The following is a 19,083-nucleotide window of genomic DNA, read 5'->3' on the forward strand; positions in this document are numbered from 1 at the left end:
GATGTTATAACAAGACAGCATCCTGTGGTTTTGATGTTTTTCTGCTTTATTTTGTAAATCCATTTCTTGGAAATTTTTGTCAAAAGCTTTTCACTGTGTTTCTACAAAATTTTGTTCCTCTGTCTCTTCTTTTGATAACTTAAAACAGGTCCAAACAGGCTGGGTATGGAGAGAGTAGAAGACCATGGCCTTCCCTTCTTGTTACTTTGCTTTTTTTTTATCATAACATCATGAAACAACCAAGTAAAACTCTAAGACAGGAGAAAATACTTTGCTTGTAAGCCTTTCTGATATCATAAAGATTGATTTTTTTTTTTTTTTTCTGCGAGCCAGTTGAAATCTTCACGTCTATGTGCTTCCTTTTCAGTTTGAGGCATTTGGGTATTCTCAGCTTTATCTTTGCTCATGGCTGAAGCCAGATTCAAAGAAACTAGCAGGGACTGAGTAGGTGCTTGGCTCTTAAATGCTTGCTCTTATTATCTGTAAATGTCTACTGATTTCAAAAGACAGAGTGTTTCAGACCATTCCATTAACCACTTTTAAGCATCCAGTACATACTGCAGATGAGACACCCCTGACTTACCCTTTACCTACCAGGCTTCTTGCAGGACAAGAATCCTGAAAAAAATGTTCATCAAAAGTATATGTGGGCAGATCCAAAGTATGCAATTGTCAGCCGAGACATTATTCATCAGCTTCAGTGAGCACTAGATCAAGCCTCTTTTGTTAATACCAAATAGCATGTTTCCAAATACCTAACAAGAATTCTACATTTAAAGTATGGGGTTTAGCTTAAACCTAAGAAAGCAGACTGTCAGTGTTCCAACGTAACCCTTCACATTCTGGCATTTTCCAGACTGCCAGCCAAATGAACACTTTAGGAGGAGGTGCATATATATGTCCCAGGCACCCAGCGGGTTTATCCACCCTACTGTGCATAGGTGTTGGAGCTCTCATGGTATGTAAGATTTGCCAAGTTTGGAGTTATTTTGTACTTTTTTTTTTTTTTTTTTTTTTGACTATGCATTCCCAGCAAGCATCTCTTTTTTTTTTTTTTTTTTTTTTGTTGCTGTTCAGGTGTTTGCAAATGCATATCAAGACAGTACTCTTTATTTGTATTTTATGTAACATACACATTTGTGTACGTTTTGTCACCTGGAAAAGCTTTTATGGTTCATTTTGGCACCTTCTATCAAAACTTTTTTTTTTTTTTTTTTAATTCAGCCATCCTTCATTTGTTGTTATAAATCCTCCAATAGACTAATGTGTATTTTGGACTTGTGGCCTAACTAATATCCTTACTAATATCTAAAGCTTTTAAATTAGTATCTCAGGAATAAATGTCTGTTACATATTTCTAGTTCCCCCCCCCCCTTTTTTTTTTTAATGAAGAATTGATATGAATGTACACTTGCATGTAATATTTCAGCTGGCACATTTTTAGTAGTTAAATAAACCTGAAAAGGGAGGTTTTAAATGTGAACAGTACACAGACACTTACTGTATCTGTGGACATCAGTTTAAGTGACGTCTCCTAAACAAGCTGTTGTGTTCAACTGCATATTGTCTAAGGGGAACAACAAGACATTAAAATACATCACAGTTTGTAACTGTGTAACAGCTGTATGGAAAATTGAGATGTTCTGAGTGCTATTTTTTTTTTTTTAATTAGGAACTTTTTATTCCTAAGGAAACTACATTAAAGGTTTAATGAAGAAAAACAGTACAGGATGTTAGCAATCATCTACTTTTAAGTTTTCCACATTGTGCTATGGTTAAATATAAACAACAACTGCAAAATGTTAAAGGTTAAATATTGATAAGATAATATTGAACTTAATTAGTTAACTTCAACTGCAGGTAGAATTTTAATTGAGTTTAGCTATTTTGACCACATTTGATATTAGTATAATGACAAAAATAACAGGGTAACAAATAACAGGATAGCAAATAATAAACAGTACTTAAAATCGAGTGTAGCTTTTTAATTTATTTTTACTTTGGTACAGTTGATAAAGAAAACTAAAATCATTATCCCAGTTACTCCAGCAGGGATAGAGAAAAAAAAGAAATGGTCTCTTAAAGATGAGCTTTAGGCAGGAAAAAAAAAAAAAAAAAGTCTCCTGATTTCTTTAATGACTTGTTATTGTTGCCTCAGCTGTAACCAGAGTCTGCAGCTAGTATTCTTAACAGAATTACTGTGAGAATGCTAAAAATATTTCTCTAAAAATATATAGAAAAACGTTTGGAAAAGAACGGCATTTAGACTGCACCACAAGGACATTTTTTGTGACAGTGTTTAGTATGATGAAAAAATTAAACAGAATAACAGCTATTTACATTCACACTGCAAAGTAATTACTGAAGCAGACAAAAAAATTAAACCTAATTTAATAATGCTTTCCTTCAGCCTAGGTGCCAAATCTGTGTGTAAATTCCACAACTTGTGCTGGGAGGTGGGGGAGGAAGTTAAGTTAAAACAACATAGGAACAAGTGCATCGAACACTTTCTCTTTTGTGAGGTACAAAGTGAGTTTCACTTTTAAAGAGAAGAGCATCATAAATCAGCACAAACCACAAGTTTTAATGAGTACGTCTCTTCTGGAAGTGTGCAGTGCTTGCAATTCTGTTTAAATAAGACAAGGATCTGGTCTTGCACTCCTTACTCAGGCAAAACTGCCACTGACATTAATGATAATTTTGCTTGAACAGAACAAAGTGCTTGATGGCAATTACACCAGCATGAGGGATGTGAGACTGGGATAAACATGCAAAGTACAACTTCAAATGGCAACGTCTTTGACTTCTCAAGCTAGCGTTTCCTCCAACTACAAGGATCTTAAATCTAACATTTTCTGGTTCAGAGATTAACATTTAGCATTCTGGGAAAGACTTTCTGGACTTCAGTAACCTGATCAGTATGGTCTCCTTTTGGTCTCTGCTTCTTTCTGGTTCTTTGTATTGCAGGGCAGATGATAGTATCTGGCACATTCCTTGGATGACTTGAAGATAGCAGCCCTCTGTGTTTGGGGCTGAAAGATTGTGAACTCTGTGTTAGCAGAAATACCACACAGGGGAGGTGAATAGAACATTAAAAAAGCTTTAGCTTTTAGGTACTGCAGTGCAAGCAGAGTTGAATTTGAGAGCTGGGACTTAAGTGGACATTTGTCCCTGCTTTCTTCCTTAATAAAATCTGAGTGTTAACTGTGGATAAGGGCATTTGAGAGATCACTAAAAATGAATCATTGAGTGCCCAGAAGAGCTTTATTATGATATACTATGGAGAACTTCAGAATATACCATGTACTTTTTATGTGCATATCGGATGCATGTGTGAGTTACTATTACAAAGGAAATTTTGTCTTTTGCCGCAGAAGCAAAATAATTCACTGAATTAAAACAGCAAATATGACTCATCAAAAAATGGATCTGCTTGGTCCTTCCTGGCCCTGCATTCCCATCTATTTTTCTTTTGCCCAGTGAAAGGCTACTGAGCAAAAACCACAAGATCCAACCAGCAACATTTGTTGTGCTGTGTTGTGTATATGTGTGTAATCTCTTTTGGAAAACCCTGACGCAAATACTAAAACTGGAAAAAATCTCAGTGCAAAAATCCTGGCTGGCCAAACAGAGTAAAAAAAAAAAAAAGAAATTTATAAGATCCCCAGACTGTCATCAGATTCCAGGACTGAGTCCGTGTAGGTAGATTCATGGAAGGTCTCTTACCTTGGTTTGTTTGGACCAGTGGCAATTAGACTGCAGGAGTTAGTCTGTTCCTGAAGTTCCACATGGATGTTGCCACTGCCCAGTTAACCAGTGTGAAAATAGTGTGGAAAATAAATTATTAAACTATACAGTTATTACTAACTTGCCAGCTCCAGAGAAACAAATGCAGCCGCATTTACATATGTGTCCATCTGTCTGTTTTTACACTTTATGTCTTCAGCCAGTGGGTGAAATTGTTTTAATCCAAGCTGCAGTCTGATTTTTTTTTTTTTTTAAGATTTTTTTTTTCTTCTGATATTGTGTGTATGTTTTTCGTAGATGGACATGCATATTCCTGACAGTAACTATTTCTTAATTGTCCTTCGAAGTAACCTAATCTATCTGTCTGTGATAGTTTTAACTAAGCAGCAGAGTTCTCCATGGATAATTTTCGTTAGTTAGCAGATTGTTACCATCTCAATGTTGCTGAAATCCCTAATCTCAGGTCAGCGTGAAGCTGCAGTGGTTACAATCCTGTTGCCTGATGCAGTGTGAATGGAAGTGCTTTCTGTCAGAAACATGTGGTCTCTTCAGTGGAGAGCCTGCGTAAATCCTGTGTAAATAGAGGGAGGCTAACAAAGGATGAGCCCCTGCAGCTCAGAGCATTTGGAGCCATTTGGAGGCTGAATTTGCTAAATGCTGCTTATACCGCCTGAAAAGTTGAAGAGAAAGGAGCATAAAATCCCTTCTTTTTTCTCTTTCTGCTCCTACCCTGGGGGGAGGGTGTTAAGGGCCAGGGAAGCCTGAGGTAAGCCTATGAAGACTGTTTTTTCAGTGCTCTTTTGAGTGTGAAAAAGGTGGCATGGGTCACTGTCCCCTCTTTAATGTCGGAAAACCCACACAGTTAGTAAATGTTGCATGTAAACTAAAGCATTTCATCCCTTCTCCTGCACTCCACGGTACTGGGCCATGAACTAGTCACTTGAAAATCGCAGAAAAATTTCACTTCAACATGTCTGGACAGTTTAGCACAGCAGGAACGTAAGAGAGATCAGTAATTAGCAGGTTGCTTTGCTGTTCCCCTTGTCTGCATTGGAACACTTTTTTCACCTGATGTGAAAAAATGTTGAATTGCAATGCACAAACCACGAACCTGCTGGCTATATAAAAGAGCTTAAAGTTTAAACCAATGTTTGTTAGTTTTCTCTGTAAAAAAAAAGTTAGAACTGTATGTTGGCTTTTGAATATAATCAGTGAGAATTCTCAATTCACTTCACAGATAAGCATGAGCTTTAGACATAGACCACTAAGGGCACACACACACACAAAAAAAAAAAAAAAAAAAAAAAAAACAGCCTTTCTTTTTTTTTGACAGAAAAATAATAAAAGGGGAAATGTGAAAGATTACTGTTCTGCAAATAATTTCTAACGACTCAAGTCACCAATTTTACAGCATCTATGGATATAAAAATAACGTATCTGGAATGTCATTCCTACCCTCAAGTAAATAATAAAATATTTGTAAATGCCTTTTTGAAAATGAGATAAATTAGTAAATATAGTAAAGCGCCTATTCAGACACAGAAAAGAACATTTTTTTATTCTCTCTCTTGTTGTAGATACACATTAGACACCAGATACTGTGTAACTCTTTAAGCCTTTCACACATATTGCCAGATGGTAATAGAGACTTGCTCCTGACTGACAAACTATGCTAAAATATGGTTAGACCAAGCAGAATAGCTTTGTAGGCAATGTCTAATGGTGTCTTAAGTTCTCTTTGTTTCTTTCCTATTTGAATTTATAATAGTTATTAATACCCAGATTGTGCAAAATGTGTATATGAAGATCTTTACATTCTTAGCTCAAAGGTTTTGTATGGTTTTGTTTTCTGGAAAGCACAAGACCTTCCAAAAGAACAGCAGAGAGAGGCCCTTTATCTCCTGCCAGATGCTAGAAGGTCTAAAGAATAACATCTGTAGTTGGAGAGGTGGTGGTGCTGTATAAATGAAGTCTCCCTGTTCCCTCTAGTGCAGCAACATCCAGCCTTTGTTCCTCTCCAAGATGTTCCCTGAATCCTTCATATGACAGAGCACCATCAGACATGTCTGGTATCTCAGACACACAAAAGGGAAGGGATCGCAGGGGCTGACTGCAGCAGTTTACCTGAGGACATCCCATTACGCAATGGGACAAGTGGTAGTTGAGCATGCAGGTCAAACCCGGATGTCTCTGTCAAGACTAAACAGCTCCTGATGGCTTTGTTCCACCTGCAGTCAATCCCTTCAGTAACCAGCACTGCTCTACTGGCAGAGCACTGTTGATGATGGCACAGCTCTAAGCTGAAATGTCCACTTAAACTTTGTGTTTTTTAAAGGCCCAGGTTTGTCATTCGTAATCTTACCTAACTCAGTTTCCCCTGGCAGTAAGATGCAGTTGATAAGTGCTGCTTCTGGGATATGAGGAGACTAAGTCAACTTCCATGAACAGTGATCATTCGGATGAGGAGGGGGAAAAATATAAATAAAAAATAAAAAAATAACAACAAAAATACCACAACCAGCACTTCATTCAAAGAACTGTGATGTGCTGAATCTGTAAGTCTAAGTGATGATTTTAACAGGATGGAATGGAGATAAGGAATTGTCCTGAAGGGTCTTTGATTCTGGAACTGACCTTCTCTCTCTGTTAGCCCTCCCTACAGCACAGACTGTCACATCTTCAAAACATATTCAAACAGTTCTCTATTTCTAGCTTTTTGACAGTGGTAATTAATTGAATTTTTAAGACTTTTCTCTCGTGGTGGTGTTGATCTTAGTAATATTCTAACCATTCTTGTTAACAATGTTTTACAGTGCTTATGTCTTCAGATGGACACATTATAAGTAAAAACAAATAATTGCAAATTGTCTATGTGTGCAGTCTCTTCTTTGTTTTGCATTTATTATACCTTCATATTCTACTCCATTAAAATACTGGACCAAAAGACTACAGTGTAGCTTTCTTAAAGTGAGCACAGTGCACTGCAGCTTTCCTTTTCAGAATCCTTTAATGTGACTTTCATATTGCTTGTGCTATTTTTAGTAAAATGGTGAAGTGTCTTCTCCTACGTTGCCCCTGGTTAGATATCCCTTCTCTTCTCTCTTGCCCTTTAGCATGACAAACAATAAAGCTATAAGGGATCTCTGATGATGAAGAAACTTAAACACTAAGTCCTGAAATGTATTTGTCTGGAAATCACTTTTCTTACTGCTCTGATTGTTACGATGGTAATGTAAACTATTTCTGGAGTTTGAATCTGGGTTGTTACCAGGCTTCTGTGCTTTGGCATGACTGGGATATTCTTTCCAAGTATCATTTTTGATTAGATTGGGAATCTGTTGTCTATTCTGTTCACAAATGATGAAAAGACTAGATGAGCAGCTTCCAAGCAGCACTAGCTTCATGTCTTTCTGGGCCTTACTCTGTGAGGAACACAAACAAGGACTAAGACTGAGATAATACTGAGAGACTGGAGGACTGTCAAAAAGGAATTCATTGATACACGACTGGACATGCCTTCTGTGGGACTGGACTCTGTGTCCCCAAGAGTTCTTAACTGTGTGAACACTGGACTCAGCAAGCTAGTTGGCCCAAGGAAGTCAGTTTGCAGCAAGTTGAGTTTGAAATTACAGTGCAATGGAAACGCTGCTCTGACTAGTTACACAGTATGTTTTAAATAAGTGGTAGTCTGCTTTGCTTTCAAAGCAAAATAATATTGTGGGAAGAAACACTCAGCATGCTAAAAGTGTCTGCACACAGAACTAGCATAGAACTTCCTGCTGTGTAAATAAGACCTCCATCTCCAGCCTCCTCCACAAGCACTTGGCCTTGAAGAGAAGGTCTGTAAGAAACCCTGTGTAGGTGCTTTGCAAAGCATCTTGTATACTCTCTTCGTCTTTCACAGGGGTTATTGAGACTGTTATACAGCACCGATAGGATCTTAAATAAGTTGGGATACACCTGAGTCTACTGACTCAAATCCATGTAGTCATTGACACATCTACAAAGAGAGTGCCGCTTAAAAATTCTCCACTTTTCTAGAGCAGTGGTTTTGCAGTCACTTGTAATCTTTGCACAAGAATAAATGAGTGAACAGTGTCTAAAGCAGGAGAAAGTCACCCTCCGTGTTTTTTTGCTGCATTGTGAAAGAGAAAGCCAGTGGGCCAAACTCTAGACTTAATTTCCCGACTGTAAAATTGGGTTAACTATGCTCATATAATTGCTATTTCCATACAAGTTAGGACTTGACTGGGCTCTTCTTACAAGATACTCTCCAAATCAAGATGTGAACAGTTCACAGATCCAGAACCACTTGTAATGATGTTTTAAATGATTTAAATTTGGATTCATTCATGCAGCAATTAAAACATGCTTAATCCGATCTGCAGTGGAGTGACTTTCATGTCTGTTAATTTTATTTCACTTTTGATTTTTTTTTTTCTTCATTTAAAGTAACTCTTGTTTTGTTTGGATAAGGCAAACTAGAATCAGGCCCTCCTTATCCAAGTAAATAATTGCATCTTGGAAACATCAGTTAAGGGCTATTGGTATGCTATCTTGGAACTAGAAGCAGTATCCACTAATGTCAACGGTTGTAGGGTTATTAAAGATATGACAATACAGCTTAACAGGATTGGGCCTGTAGTTCACCAGGACCAACAAATTTTGCAGTGTATATTCATCTTCTGAGTTAATTTGGTGGTACAATATTTGAATTTCCTTTCATGAGGTTGTAGAGCAGATTAAGGAAGTGCTGTCTCTTACCATTTTAACCGCTGATTAAGCTGTGAAGGTAATGGAAGCTTTAGGTGAACTTTCATCTCCTGGGCTGCTATTAGTTTTTTAAACCAGGATATTAACAACTCTCCAAAAGGTCTAAATACTGATTTAACATGTAGGTGACTCCTGCTGAGGATACTCACAAAGCAGAGAACATGTATATAAGGAGAAACAGGAATTTGTCTGTATATAGAGCAAACCAGTGCTTTTAGCATGAGAAAGGATGGTGCAGAAAGGAAGTTTTATAGCTGCACGCATTCTATGCATACACACACAGCTTTTACATACAAAGACAAAGATATCTTTATCCACACGACAGATAGACAAACAGACTGACTTCAAACTTGCACTTTCAGTGTGGATTTTTTCCCCCCATCTCCGGGTACTGCTTTTCAAAATTGCCTGAGGCTACAGTACAGCACCTCAGATCCCCAAGGCCCATTGCCTGGCTCCTAATAGCCACTCTCCATCTGTGTCACATGAACAGCTGATGAGATAGCTCCAGTGTCTGTATTTTGGAGAGCATATCCACCCAGGTTAAAATGCTGGGGTTGCCAAGGAGCAGTCAGAAGCCATTAGTGTTTGTGAGAATTTGCCTTGCAGCAGTTCCTTGGCATAGTGGAAAGTAAGTGTGTGTGTGTGTGTGTGTGTGTGCGCGTGCGTGTGTGTGCATACGCGTGTGTGTTTCTGCTAGTGTGTGATAGAGAGGAGTGGGGTGGAATGGGGAGGGGGGGAACGGGAAGGAGCGCTTTCTAAATAACCAACATCTTACAAAAATGAGCAGTTGGTTACAATATATAGGGCTTCCATAATCTCTTTGATTGGTTTGCTGTGATCTGACTCTCCTTTTTCTGTCATTAATGGAAACAAACAGAAAAGAAAAGAAGCATGAGAAAGAGCAGTGACTTCGGGGTCCTGCTCTGGTGTTTGGGCAGATGGAAAGGAGCTGCTCTGCCTTGGGGCAGGGTGGTTGTAATGAAGTGGCCTGTCAGTCTGTAAATAGTGAGGGTCATCTCTTCCATGTGATGGAGGGTATCACATTGCAGTGAAAATGGAAATGTCAATAAAATTAATCTGCCAGCTCTTTGCTGTGGCTTTTTCTGTCTCTCTGGTCTGAGAGGGTTGGTTTTTCAGAGGCGAGGTAGTGGAAGAAGGGTGATCTGGCACAGGAGGGAAGATGGAGCTGAAACGCAGGTTTTGAAGCAAACGGGCTTTATGTAGCTGCAACGTATTTTGTTTAGTAGCACTATGGAGCTAGATGAGGCTATAGGAATTAGCTTGTGAATCTATAGCATTCCTCAGGAAGCTATGGAGCGTCTAGCTCAGGCTACATTGAGCACAGAGTTTATTGTTTTAGGCTTTCTTGGACAAGGTTTTTACTTAGCATGGGATTTATGGCATTTACTGCTAATGAATGTCTATTCTTAAATTACAAAAACCACCGTCTCAGCACAATTCCCAGATGTCCTTCCAGGACCTCGGCTTCTTAAACACCAGCAGGGAGCATAAACTCTCCACTTCTCTGTTTTCCTCTTTCGTGTGGCTCCGGGCTAATGATGTGTAAGGAAAACACAGCAATCTATAAAGTCTCAGTGCTGTCCCAGTATTCTTCATTTATTTTGCATTTGATTATGCCACAAGTCGGATCTTGTTTCTTTCCTTTTTTTAAAGTTATTAGTTCAAATATTAATGTAGGAATATGGCATATATTGCTGCTCTTGATTGATGCCTTCCCAAAAACAGGAAGACGTGCTCGTATGAATTTTAAGAAAGTAGGGGTCCTGCAATGCCTTGCCAGAAGAGTTTTTCAGATACATAATTTAGATGCCCTCCAGGCAGGCTTTCAAGGCATTTTTGCTGGAGGGCAAGAAAAAATAACTATGACTGTTAAAAGTAAATGATTTTTGCTAATGCACAATTAATGCCAGGGAAAAGCACAGAAGAGAAAGATGTTGATGGAAAGTTCTGATTAAGTGAGAGTTCTACCTTGATGTGCATCTTTTTTTTTTTTTTTAATGGTAATAATCACTGATGCAGAGATGTAGAAGTTTTCATGTCATGCAAATGCCGTATGCAGGGTCATACTAGGTGTATATGTGTGTGTGCATGCGTATATATGTGTGTTAGGGGTGATACTTCTGGGGAGGGGCTCATCTGACAGTGTGTTATGTGCACTGAACAGTGACACAGTTACTGCCACCTCTGCAGAAGGCCTCAAATATATAGACTACAGAACATTTAACTTGATTACTTATAGTACGTATTCAGAATGGTTATAGGGATGCATTTACAGTGAATGTTTTTTTTGTGTCAGGTTTTCCCACATTGAATCCTATAATTGACAAAGAGCTATTGCACTATGTCAAGCACACGATTATAATTGAATTAATGATATATGCATGTGTGAGACAAAATTAGTATTTGGAGAGACATGGTTTCTAAGTTTTGCATATTTGTATCAACATTCATATATAATGAGAAACTGTGTGTTCTGATCTATCAGAACAAAATAAAACTGTATTAGTATCTTGGTAATTAACGATACGTTCTGGCTTCTATATGTTGTTTATTTTTCTCTTGTTTTTCTCTTTGTTATAGGGGACGGTTTAGACAACAGTGTAGCCTCACCTGGTACAGGGGATGACGATGACCCAGACAAGGACAAAAAGCGACAGAAGAAAAGAGGCATTTTCCCCAAAGTAGCAACAAATATCATGAGAGCATGGCTTTTCCAGCATCTCACAGTAAGTGGTGCCCAAAACCAAAATAGATTTCTATTCATGTGCCTAATGATGTTTATTCATTGTTATTAGAAATCAATTGTTCCCGTAATTTTTGGACCATTATTAGGGCTCAATTATCTTTTTTTTTTTCCTAGATTTTTTTTTTCTTGGCTCTTGGAATCATGACAAATCTGAAAGAAACATGTATTTGTGTATATATAAATATACATACATACCTAGAGAGAGAAATAAAGAGAGTACAAAGTCTTATCGCTGAACAACACCTACATATAAAGTAACTATTTTTTGCTTTGAACTATTTAAGGGAGTTACAAAGGGGGAGTTACAAAGGGGGTTTAGCATATACAAAGCTCTGCTTTCTGGGTTGTTTATTGTTGCCCTCTGTTTACATGACTTTCATACATGTTTGTGGCAGAGAGAAGCCCTATCTGTGTGTTCTAACATTCTGTGGGATGTTAGGGAAGTCAAAGCAGCAGCTTGCAAACTTGTTGTATGTTGTTTTTGTGAGGAATATAGAAGGCTTACAGTTTCCCTAATTCTTCAGTTGTGTAACAGAAAGGAATAAACACTTTTTTGATTTCTCTCCAAGTACATCATGGTAAATACTGTCCATACTCACATCTGGGGGAGAGAGATTAAATCATGAAAAGCTATACTTTAAATGGGCTATCTCTATGCTCCTGCTTGCAATTGTTGGTGAGATGTGTTGGTGTTCTGTTGATTATTATAGCTTCACTTAGAAATCAAAACACAGTTCTATAGAAAACCTGGTAGCACTCTTGGTAGTTTACTTTGTGTAGGAAATAATGAAAACTGGTAAAATTATTAATTGATTTTCCTTTTTCTCTCATGGTAAAATTGTTTCTCACTTCATAAGGCTCAAAATGCTAACAGTTATTAACTACCACTTCTCCTTTCAAAGTTTTATGAATTTCCCCAGTAGCTGATGTTGGTTACAGTGTAACGATCTTGGGACAAGGTACCCTTTTTATTTATGATAGGGACTATTGAACTGCTCCACTAGCAGCACAGCTAAAGGGGGGAGCAATAGATCCACATTTCTAAACCATCATTTTGATGTAAGGACATTAGTAGCAAACTAAGGTGCATTGATCTGGCCTGTGGGGTCAGGATTAGCTGGAATAGCCAGTGTCTCTGCTGGAGTAGTGGTTATTCCTGCCTCCCAGCTATGGCCATTTCAAAGGTCAGGTGCCCTGTACCCACTTGGCTCAGAGGAATTAGACAGAACATGAGTCTCTGGGCTGATTACTTAACCAAAGACAAAATAATGAGTCCTAAGCAAATACTGACTAATTGAAAGGGCTGTAAATCCATTACATATTGGTCAGGGATAATCAGGAGTATTTAATCACTTTTATCTATTCAGGAGCACTGAAGCTGCAACAGCAAAGCCCTGAACCTTGCCATGTGCTTATTATTCTCATCATTATCAAAATTACTTCACAGCTGTTCTTTGCTACATCACCTCAGCTGGAGATTTACTAACCTGTAAAATGTTTTTAATTTGGAAGTCGAGGGAGTGTGAGTGGAGGGTTTTTCATTTAGCTGTAGGGTATCTTTAGAGGAGTAGTTACAGGGAGACAGCAAAAGCATGGCCACAAATAAACCAGCTTCTTTTGCATGTTTCTGTGTTAACTCCATTTCCTCTTACAACATTTGTGAAAAAATGTTTTTTCTCCCTGCCTTCCTTTCTTGCATCCTCCTTGAAAACATTCAACACATGCTTATTAAACAGTCAACAAACTCTCATTTTTCCTGAGGAAGGTCCTCTTGGCTTTTTTGAAATCCCTTTTCCTTGTTTCTGTCCTCTCTCTCCTGACCCTCTGCATTCCACATGAATTGAGGAAACTTGCCATCACTGGTGAGGATGACCTCACAAAAATCAAATTAAATGAACACAAAAAAGCCCCAACCCTTTTACCATCCAAGCTTTAATGAGTTTGCAGGTGTTGAAAGATTTACTGTGTTGTAATTCTCAGACCTGCAAACTGATAATGGAGACCCCTGACCAGCGCAATGTAAATTCAGAAAGATTCTTGCCATAAACACATGCAGAGAAGGAAGAGAACTCCTTTCTTTTAAAGATCTTGCACTTTTTCTCAAATTAGCTTTTCCATTCAAAGTGCAGCTCTGGCTGAGCCAGAACAGGGGAATCTGTGATGTACAATTTTATTGTTTCAAGTAAATATCTTTACAATGGTGGTCCATGATTCAATGTACATTCCTTCATTACTACTCTAACCTTATTTCAAATTGGTTTGTTCCTTCTTTGTTCTGTATGACCTGTTCTTGTATTACAATAATCCCTTGATGTACCCTTTTTTCTTTCTCTCTCTCTTTTTTTTTTTTTTTTTTTTTTTTTTTTAAAGAAACTAATTGAATTATCTCATTATTTTAGTTTGTTAAGCAAATGTATTTTACATCTCAGGATGTGTTCTTAAAGAAGGAGCTGCTTAGGCTTTGCCCCCTGAATGGGCCATTGGTACATTTTGACATTCATGCATTCATTAAGGAGAAGAACATAAAAGAACTCTGGTTGTATTTTTTTTCAAACACCCAACCAGCATGGAGCAACTTTTCCATAAGCCACAGGGGTCTCTCTACATATGTTCTCAACTGCAAGCCATTGTCACCTATTCTGAATACCTCAAAAGGACAAATAAAATACTAAAGGCCAACTGTAGCAATTGTTAGCTGTTAGTCTCAATATGACAAAAATCATTAACCTCTGGTTTCCCTGGAAGGAGAAGCAGTGGCAGTCTGTCTCTTATGGTGTGGATTTAACTCGAAATTCCTTTAGACTGTCAAATTCAAAAAACTCAGTTTTGTCTAATTGTATTTACTTATGATTTTAAATAAAATGCTATTTTTCCTTTATTCAGTCAGTTTGCAAACTCTTAAGGTAACTGATTTTAAAAATTGATTTGCCTAAGTGGCTTTTTGAAGAGACAGGCACTTGAACTCTTATGTAGAACAAATGTATCTGACAGGCTGTGTCTTTCAAAACAACTTATATCTCCAATCACAACTTCTATTTTGCAGTAACTTTAATTATACTTGAAATAGGATACACATGCATGTTTTTGTTTTTGGGAATCAAACGCAAGGAGTAAGAGCTTCTGTCAGGTTCTTGTTCACGTATTGAGCTCTGTCTTATATTTGAAATTACAACAGTACCAGAAGATGAAAGATCTGAGGTTGAATTGGTTGGAAATGTGTATGCTTTTTCTGGATAATATCCAGTGTTTAAGAAAGTAGAGGAAATCCTAGTCTGGTAGTATAAGCTTTTCAATAGTACATAAAGATTACGACATCAGAAAGGTAAACCTGACATTAAGGCTGTTTTTATTTGAGTTCAAAGGTGGTTAAAGAAAAGAAACAGCAAGAAATCTGACCCAAGCCAAGAGTTTATTCATAGCTGTGGAAGACTCCTTTTCCTCTATGCCAAGGACTCCTTAGTACACTCAATTAGCCTCTTAGACATCTCTGCTTCCCTCCCTCAAGTGCTCCCCTATTTGCCCTGCAAAGAACATATTTGATCATGAAGTGAAAACAGGAAGTGTTCAAATGTATAGACACCTCCAGCTTACACCAACGTTGAGATTAGGATTTCTTACCAGAAGCTTTGCAGAGTTTGCCCCCCTCCTCCCATGCCCTTTTAATGGATAGAGGACCTTTAAAATGTATGTACATAATCAGAAAAGAACAAAGTTATAAAGGAAGCAATTATACCATTCTTTGGACATGTACCTCTGGTAGTTCATCCTTCTCTGCAGCATAGTGTATCAAGAACTACACTTTTGCTATATTCAACAGTTTTCCCCTTCTCGTACAGTACTGGTTAAACAGAGATGCATTTATTTTTTTTGACACTTACCTGGGGAGATGCTATTTGTTAAAATTTTATTTTGTTTGTTTCTGTATGAAGAGGTATATTGTAACTAAAAGTACCAGGAATACCAATGGTAGCATATAAAATATAAAATATAAACATTTTATATGACACTTTCAGAATCCCAACTAATGGTGTTGGGATAACAACCCTGAACTCAGTGGCGTTGGGCTGTTTTTTTTTTTTTTTTTGTTCGTTTGTTTGTTTTGATAGCTGAAGTTCTGTCTCTAACATTTAGCAGTCATTTCAGCCTGATCTCAACAATTTCCTGGCTAAAATTCTTGCCTTTTACAGTTTCTTGTATAGTAGATTTTGTTTTAACGTGTCTTAGGGTCACACTAGAATAAGTTCTGTTGGAACATGTTAAAATGAATCAATCACAGCTTTTGTATTTACCTGATTTTTAATTTTATTTTTTTTTAACTTGCAGTATTCTAGTGGCCAGACAGAATAATATCAATAGTGTTACTGAAACAGATTTTTTTCTATATTTGTGTGGGTGTATCTGAGAATATAATGTATCTCTATCATATTTTAATGAATGGCTTACCAAGCCTTTTATACAGGCAGCTGCTTTATGTATTCATTAAAGTTGATTGTAGAGACAAATGTCTTCAGCCAAACCCAATCCTGCCATTTTGGAGCAAACTTACAACACAACTGAAACCATTCCACCTTCATAAATATCTCCTCCATATCCTGATTTTAGGAATAATACTTAAGGGAAGGTTAGGAATATAGCTTCCTATCGCATACTTACTATTGCAAAAGCATTCTGATGAACTGTAGTGCTTGTGTGGGGCCAAAGAGTAACTTGCTGTATGCTCCCAGGGTACACTGAGGAGAGGGATGATGTCTTCTGGTAGTCCTGCAAAACTACCTGTATATGGGTTCACATGGCTGCTGTTTCCATTTTAGTGTGTTATGTAGTCAGGGAGTTGGAGGAGATGACGTGCAATGTTACTCCGGGTTTGTTTTTTAGGTAGGACTGTCTGTGTACTGAGTTTACAGCCAGGTGAGAAGTTTCCTACTGGTTTGGGACAGACCTCTCATTCTGTACTAATGAGAAACTTATTGCTCAGGTCTGCAAAATATTAATGCGCTCATTTTTCAGCTAGGTAAATTTTGTGAGGGGATGTTAAATGATTTCCTCTAAGTCCTTTGGAAAAATCATGCTGAACTCCTATGACCAGTTGTAATATAGTCCTCAAGACCATGGAACTGAGGATCTTTACACGCAAAGTTGTGCTGGTGGCTCACCATCAGAGCTGGCTTAGTGGAGTAAAGCTGGCAGCTGCTGCTGGTATGTGCTGTTATTGCTGGTGGTAGCACAGTACTGCCTCATGTCACTGGCATCCCATCCTGTCCCGTCTGCATGCAGTACAGCTTCACCAGGAATGCTCTGGAGAGTCAGAATAGAATGAAAATGGATTTTTTTTTTTTTTCTCAAACTGCTACTTCTGCTCACAGTCCGAAAGGCGTAATCCTCTGACAATTTGTAGTCCTATGAAATCAGCCCCAAAGCTTCAAATTTAGTAACAGCCCGAACACTCATATACCTTTTAAAGGCTATAATCTTTAAAGAAAAGGGCTGAGATAGGGTGGGGGTGGGGCTTTGTTTGTTTTAAAAATGGAATCTGAGATTAGATCTGACATTTCTACATCCACCCCCTACAGAAAAGGGAACCCAGGGTCATGGGGTGTGTGGGCCTCAAAAGCTAGCTTTGTCTCTGAGTGGTTAATCTAATCATTGTTACATAGACATCTGTTATTTCTTCTGAAAAATTGATGCTTTTGTGACACAATGATCCATCTATTTAGTACAACGGCCTGAGTAATTAAATTAAAAAAAGAATATTTTTGCTGGAGCATGTATTATAAAACTGCCATACCTCCCTGTACCAGCAAAAAGGCTGGAGAGAAGGGAGAGGGAGGTGGGGAGAGGGAGCACTTTAAACCCAGCATTGTTTTCTGCTCGCTTGAGGAAAACATCTGTGAATTGTTTGAACTGAACCTTACCAGGGACTGTCTGAATCTGTGTCATCTCTGTTTAATTTCAGGAAATGATGTCACAGTGCATTAAATAACAATGCTATGTGATTTATTTTTACTTGTATATGCTGTCCTAAGCATTTCTGTTACATGGCAGTGTTTTCAATTAACTGCAAGCTTTCAGTTTAAAAAATATATTCGATAATGCTTTTTTGGGCATGGGTATTGTGAGGTTGGGCGTTTTAGGGGGTCACCAAGGTTCAGGGCTGTCTGAGGGCTCCAGGCCCATTTGTCATGTGCTTATTTGTAGTTGGGACTGGATGTCAGCACTCTCGTCACCCATGGCAACCTCCAGGACCGTTGGTTTGTTACAAAGCGTGTCTGTGGAGGAAAAACAAAATATTCCCAACCTATCCGTCAAAAGACCTATTAGATAGTTATAGTGAGGCCTGCATACTGTAGCTTCTGCCTTTATCAAACTTTCTGCACTCCCCCTTCTTCTGTAAAAGAATAGAGGACATAAGTCAATTCTGTCTGCCATCTGTCGCCTTTTTAGCTGTTCCTCAAATTAAAGAGACAGTCCAAAATTTAAATAATCTGATAGAAGCATAGAAAGCCCGCCTGTAAATTATTGTGTTTCCATTTCATTTTTAACTCTTCATTTTATTTTGAAGGGAGATCTTTATTGTGCTTCTTTGGAGATCAAAATATGTTGCCTGTTTCTGCTTCAAAAATAGCATTCTGAGAAATATTGGATTTGCAGTGTCACGGAGTTGTTATCTAATAAGATTCCAAGTTACATATAGGGTGAAATTCACACACACACAGAGACAGAGCAAACAATCCATGCACTGCAAATCCTTCAAAGGCACCTCCCTTCTGGCCTTTCTCCCCTTCTCTCCCCAGCCCTTAGTAGGCTGAGGGCTGCAGGGAAGTCCTGCCACGCTGCTACAGGATGAGCCGGGCTCCTCAGCCTTCCCAGCAGCCCATTTCCAGGCCTGCTACAATCATGTTTTGCACTCCCCTGCCTGATGCTAGCTAGTTCTGCTTCACCTCTTTCTCTCCGTTTTTCCCTGCCCTGCCTGGTTTTGCCTCCTCCTCCCCCTCAGCAAGCAGCAGCGGTGTGACAGGACAGAGGGAGGAGGGAGCCACAGTGACACTGGTGTGGCATGTGAGGTCACCCGCTGCCAGACCATCAGATAATGCAGCTAGATGGGAGGAACAAATGTTACTTTGCGATGTAATATTTTACCTGCTATTTCCAAGCAGGGAATTGCTGAGAATTGAGTGTAACTAAAAACATGTGTGTGATTTTATTGAGGGCTTGATTAAAAAGCCTCCACCGAGTGAACAAAACGTGGCCTAGCAAAAGATAGGATCAGCCACTGTTGTTTTCTGGTTATTATCGTCAGGTTACAAAGCTTTGTGGAGTCAGTACAGGATTTAAGTGAAACAAAGAGAAGAAAGAATATGAAAGTCCAAGTAATGAATCCACAAAAGTAACTGAAACAAGAAAGTAGTGACAAGAGCTCATTTATATAGAATGGAGACTTTGAGGCTCACAAGGTAAAAGGGCATCTAGCTAAAGCATACACATATATAAATAGTGTTTAAACACTCCAAGAATATTTTGCTAATAAATGCTCTGCACTGCAGTCTTTGGAAATCAAGATCATAGCCAACAATAGGTGAGAACTCTTCTGAATATTTGTCTCAAAGTTCCACTACTTAAAAGAGTTGTCATCAGAAAATTCATGGTTCCTAAATTTCTCGGTAGTGTGTGTACATGCATATATGTATATTAAAAATGTATTTTAGGGGAAAAGTGATTGCTGTTGTTTGTGTAAAGTGATACTGACTTTTAGTTTTGCCTCAGGACATGTTTACTTAAGACCTTCCTTTCAAGAT

The 19,083-nt window shown here is 38.3% G+C and overlaps 1 protein-coding gene across 3 annotated transcripts in view; it reads left to right on the plus strand.

Annotated features, from left to right (window-relative positions):
• Positions 1-19,083, plus strand: part of MEIS2 (Meis homeobox 2) — a 172,421-nt gene that overhangs the window by 41,232 nt on the left and 112,106 nt on the right. For 2 of the 3 annotated variants that reach the window (XM_082762582.1, XM_082762583.1), the window contains one exon: positions 11,125-11,270. In XM_082762582.1, the coding sequence (XP_082618708.1) occupies positions 11,125-11,270 (146 nt within the window). Of the gene's footprint in view, positions 1-856; positions 959-11,124; positions 11,271-19,083 lie in introns of all 3 variants that reach the window. The other variant, XM_082762584.1, reaches the window with a different exon arrangement.

This window comes from Aythya marila, assembly GCF_965140915.1.
Source record: "Aythya marila genome assembly, chromosome: 5".
In the NCBI taxonomy this organism is placed as follows: Eukaryota; Metazoa; Chordata; class Aves; order Anseriformes; family Anatidae; genus Aythya; species Aythya marila.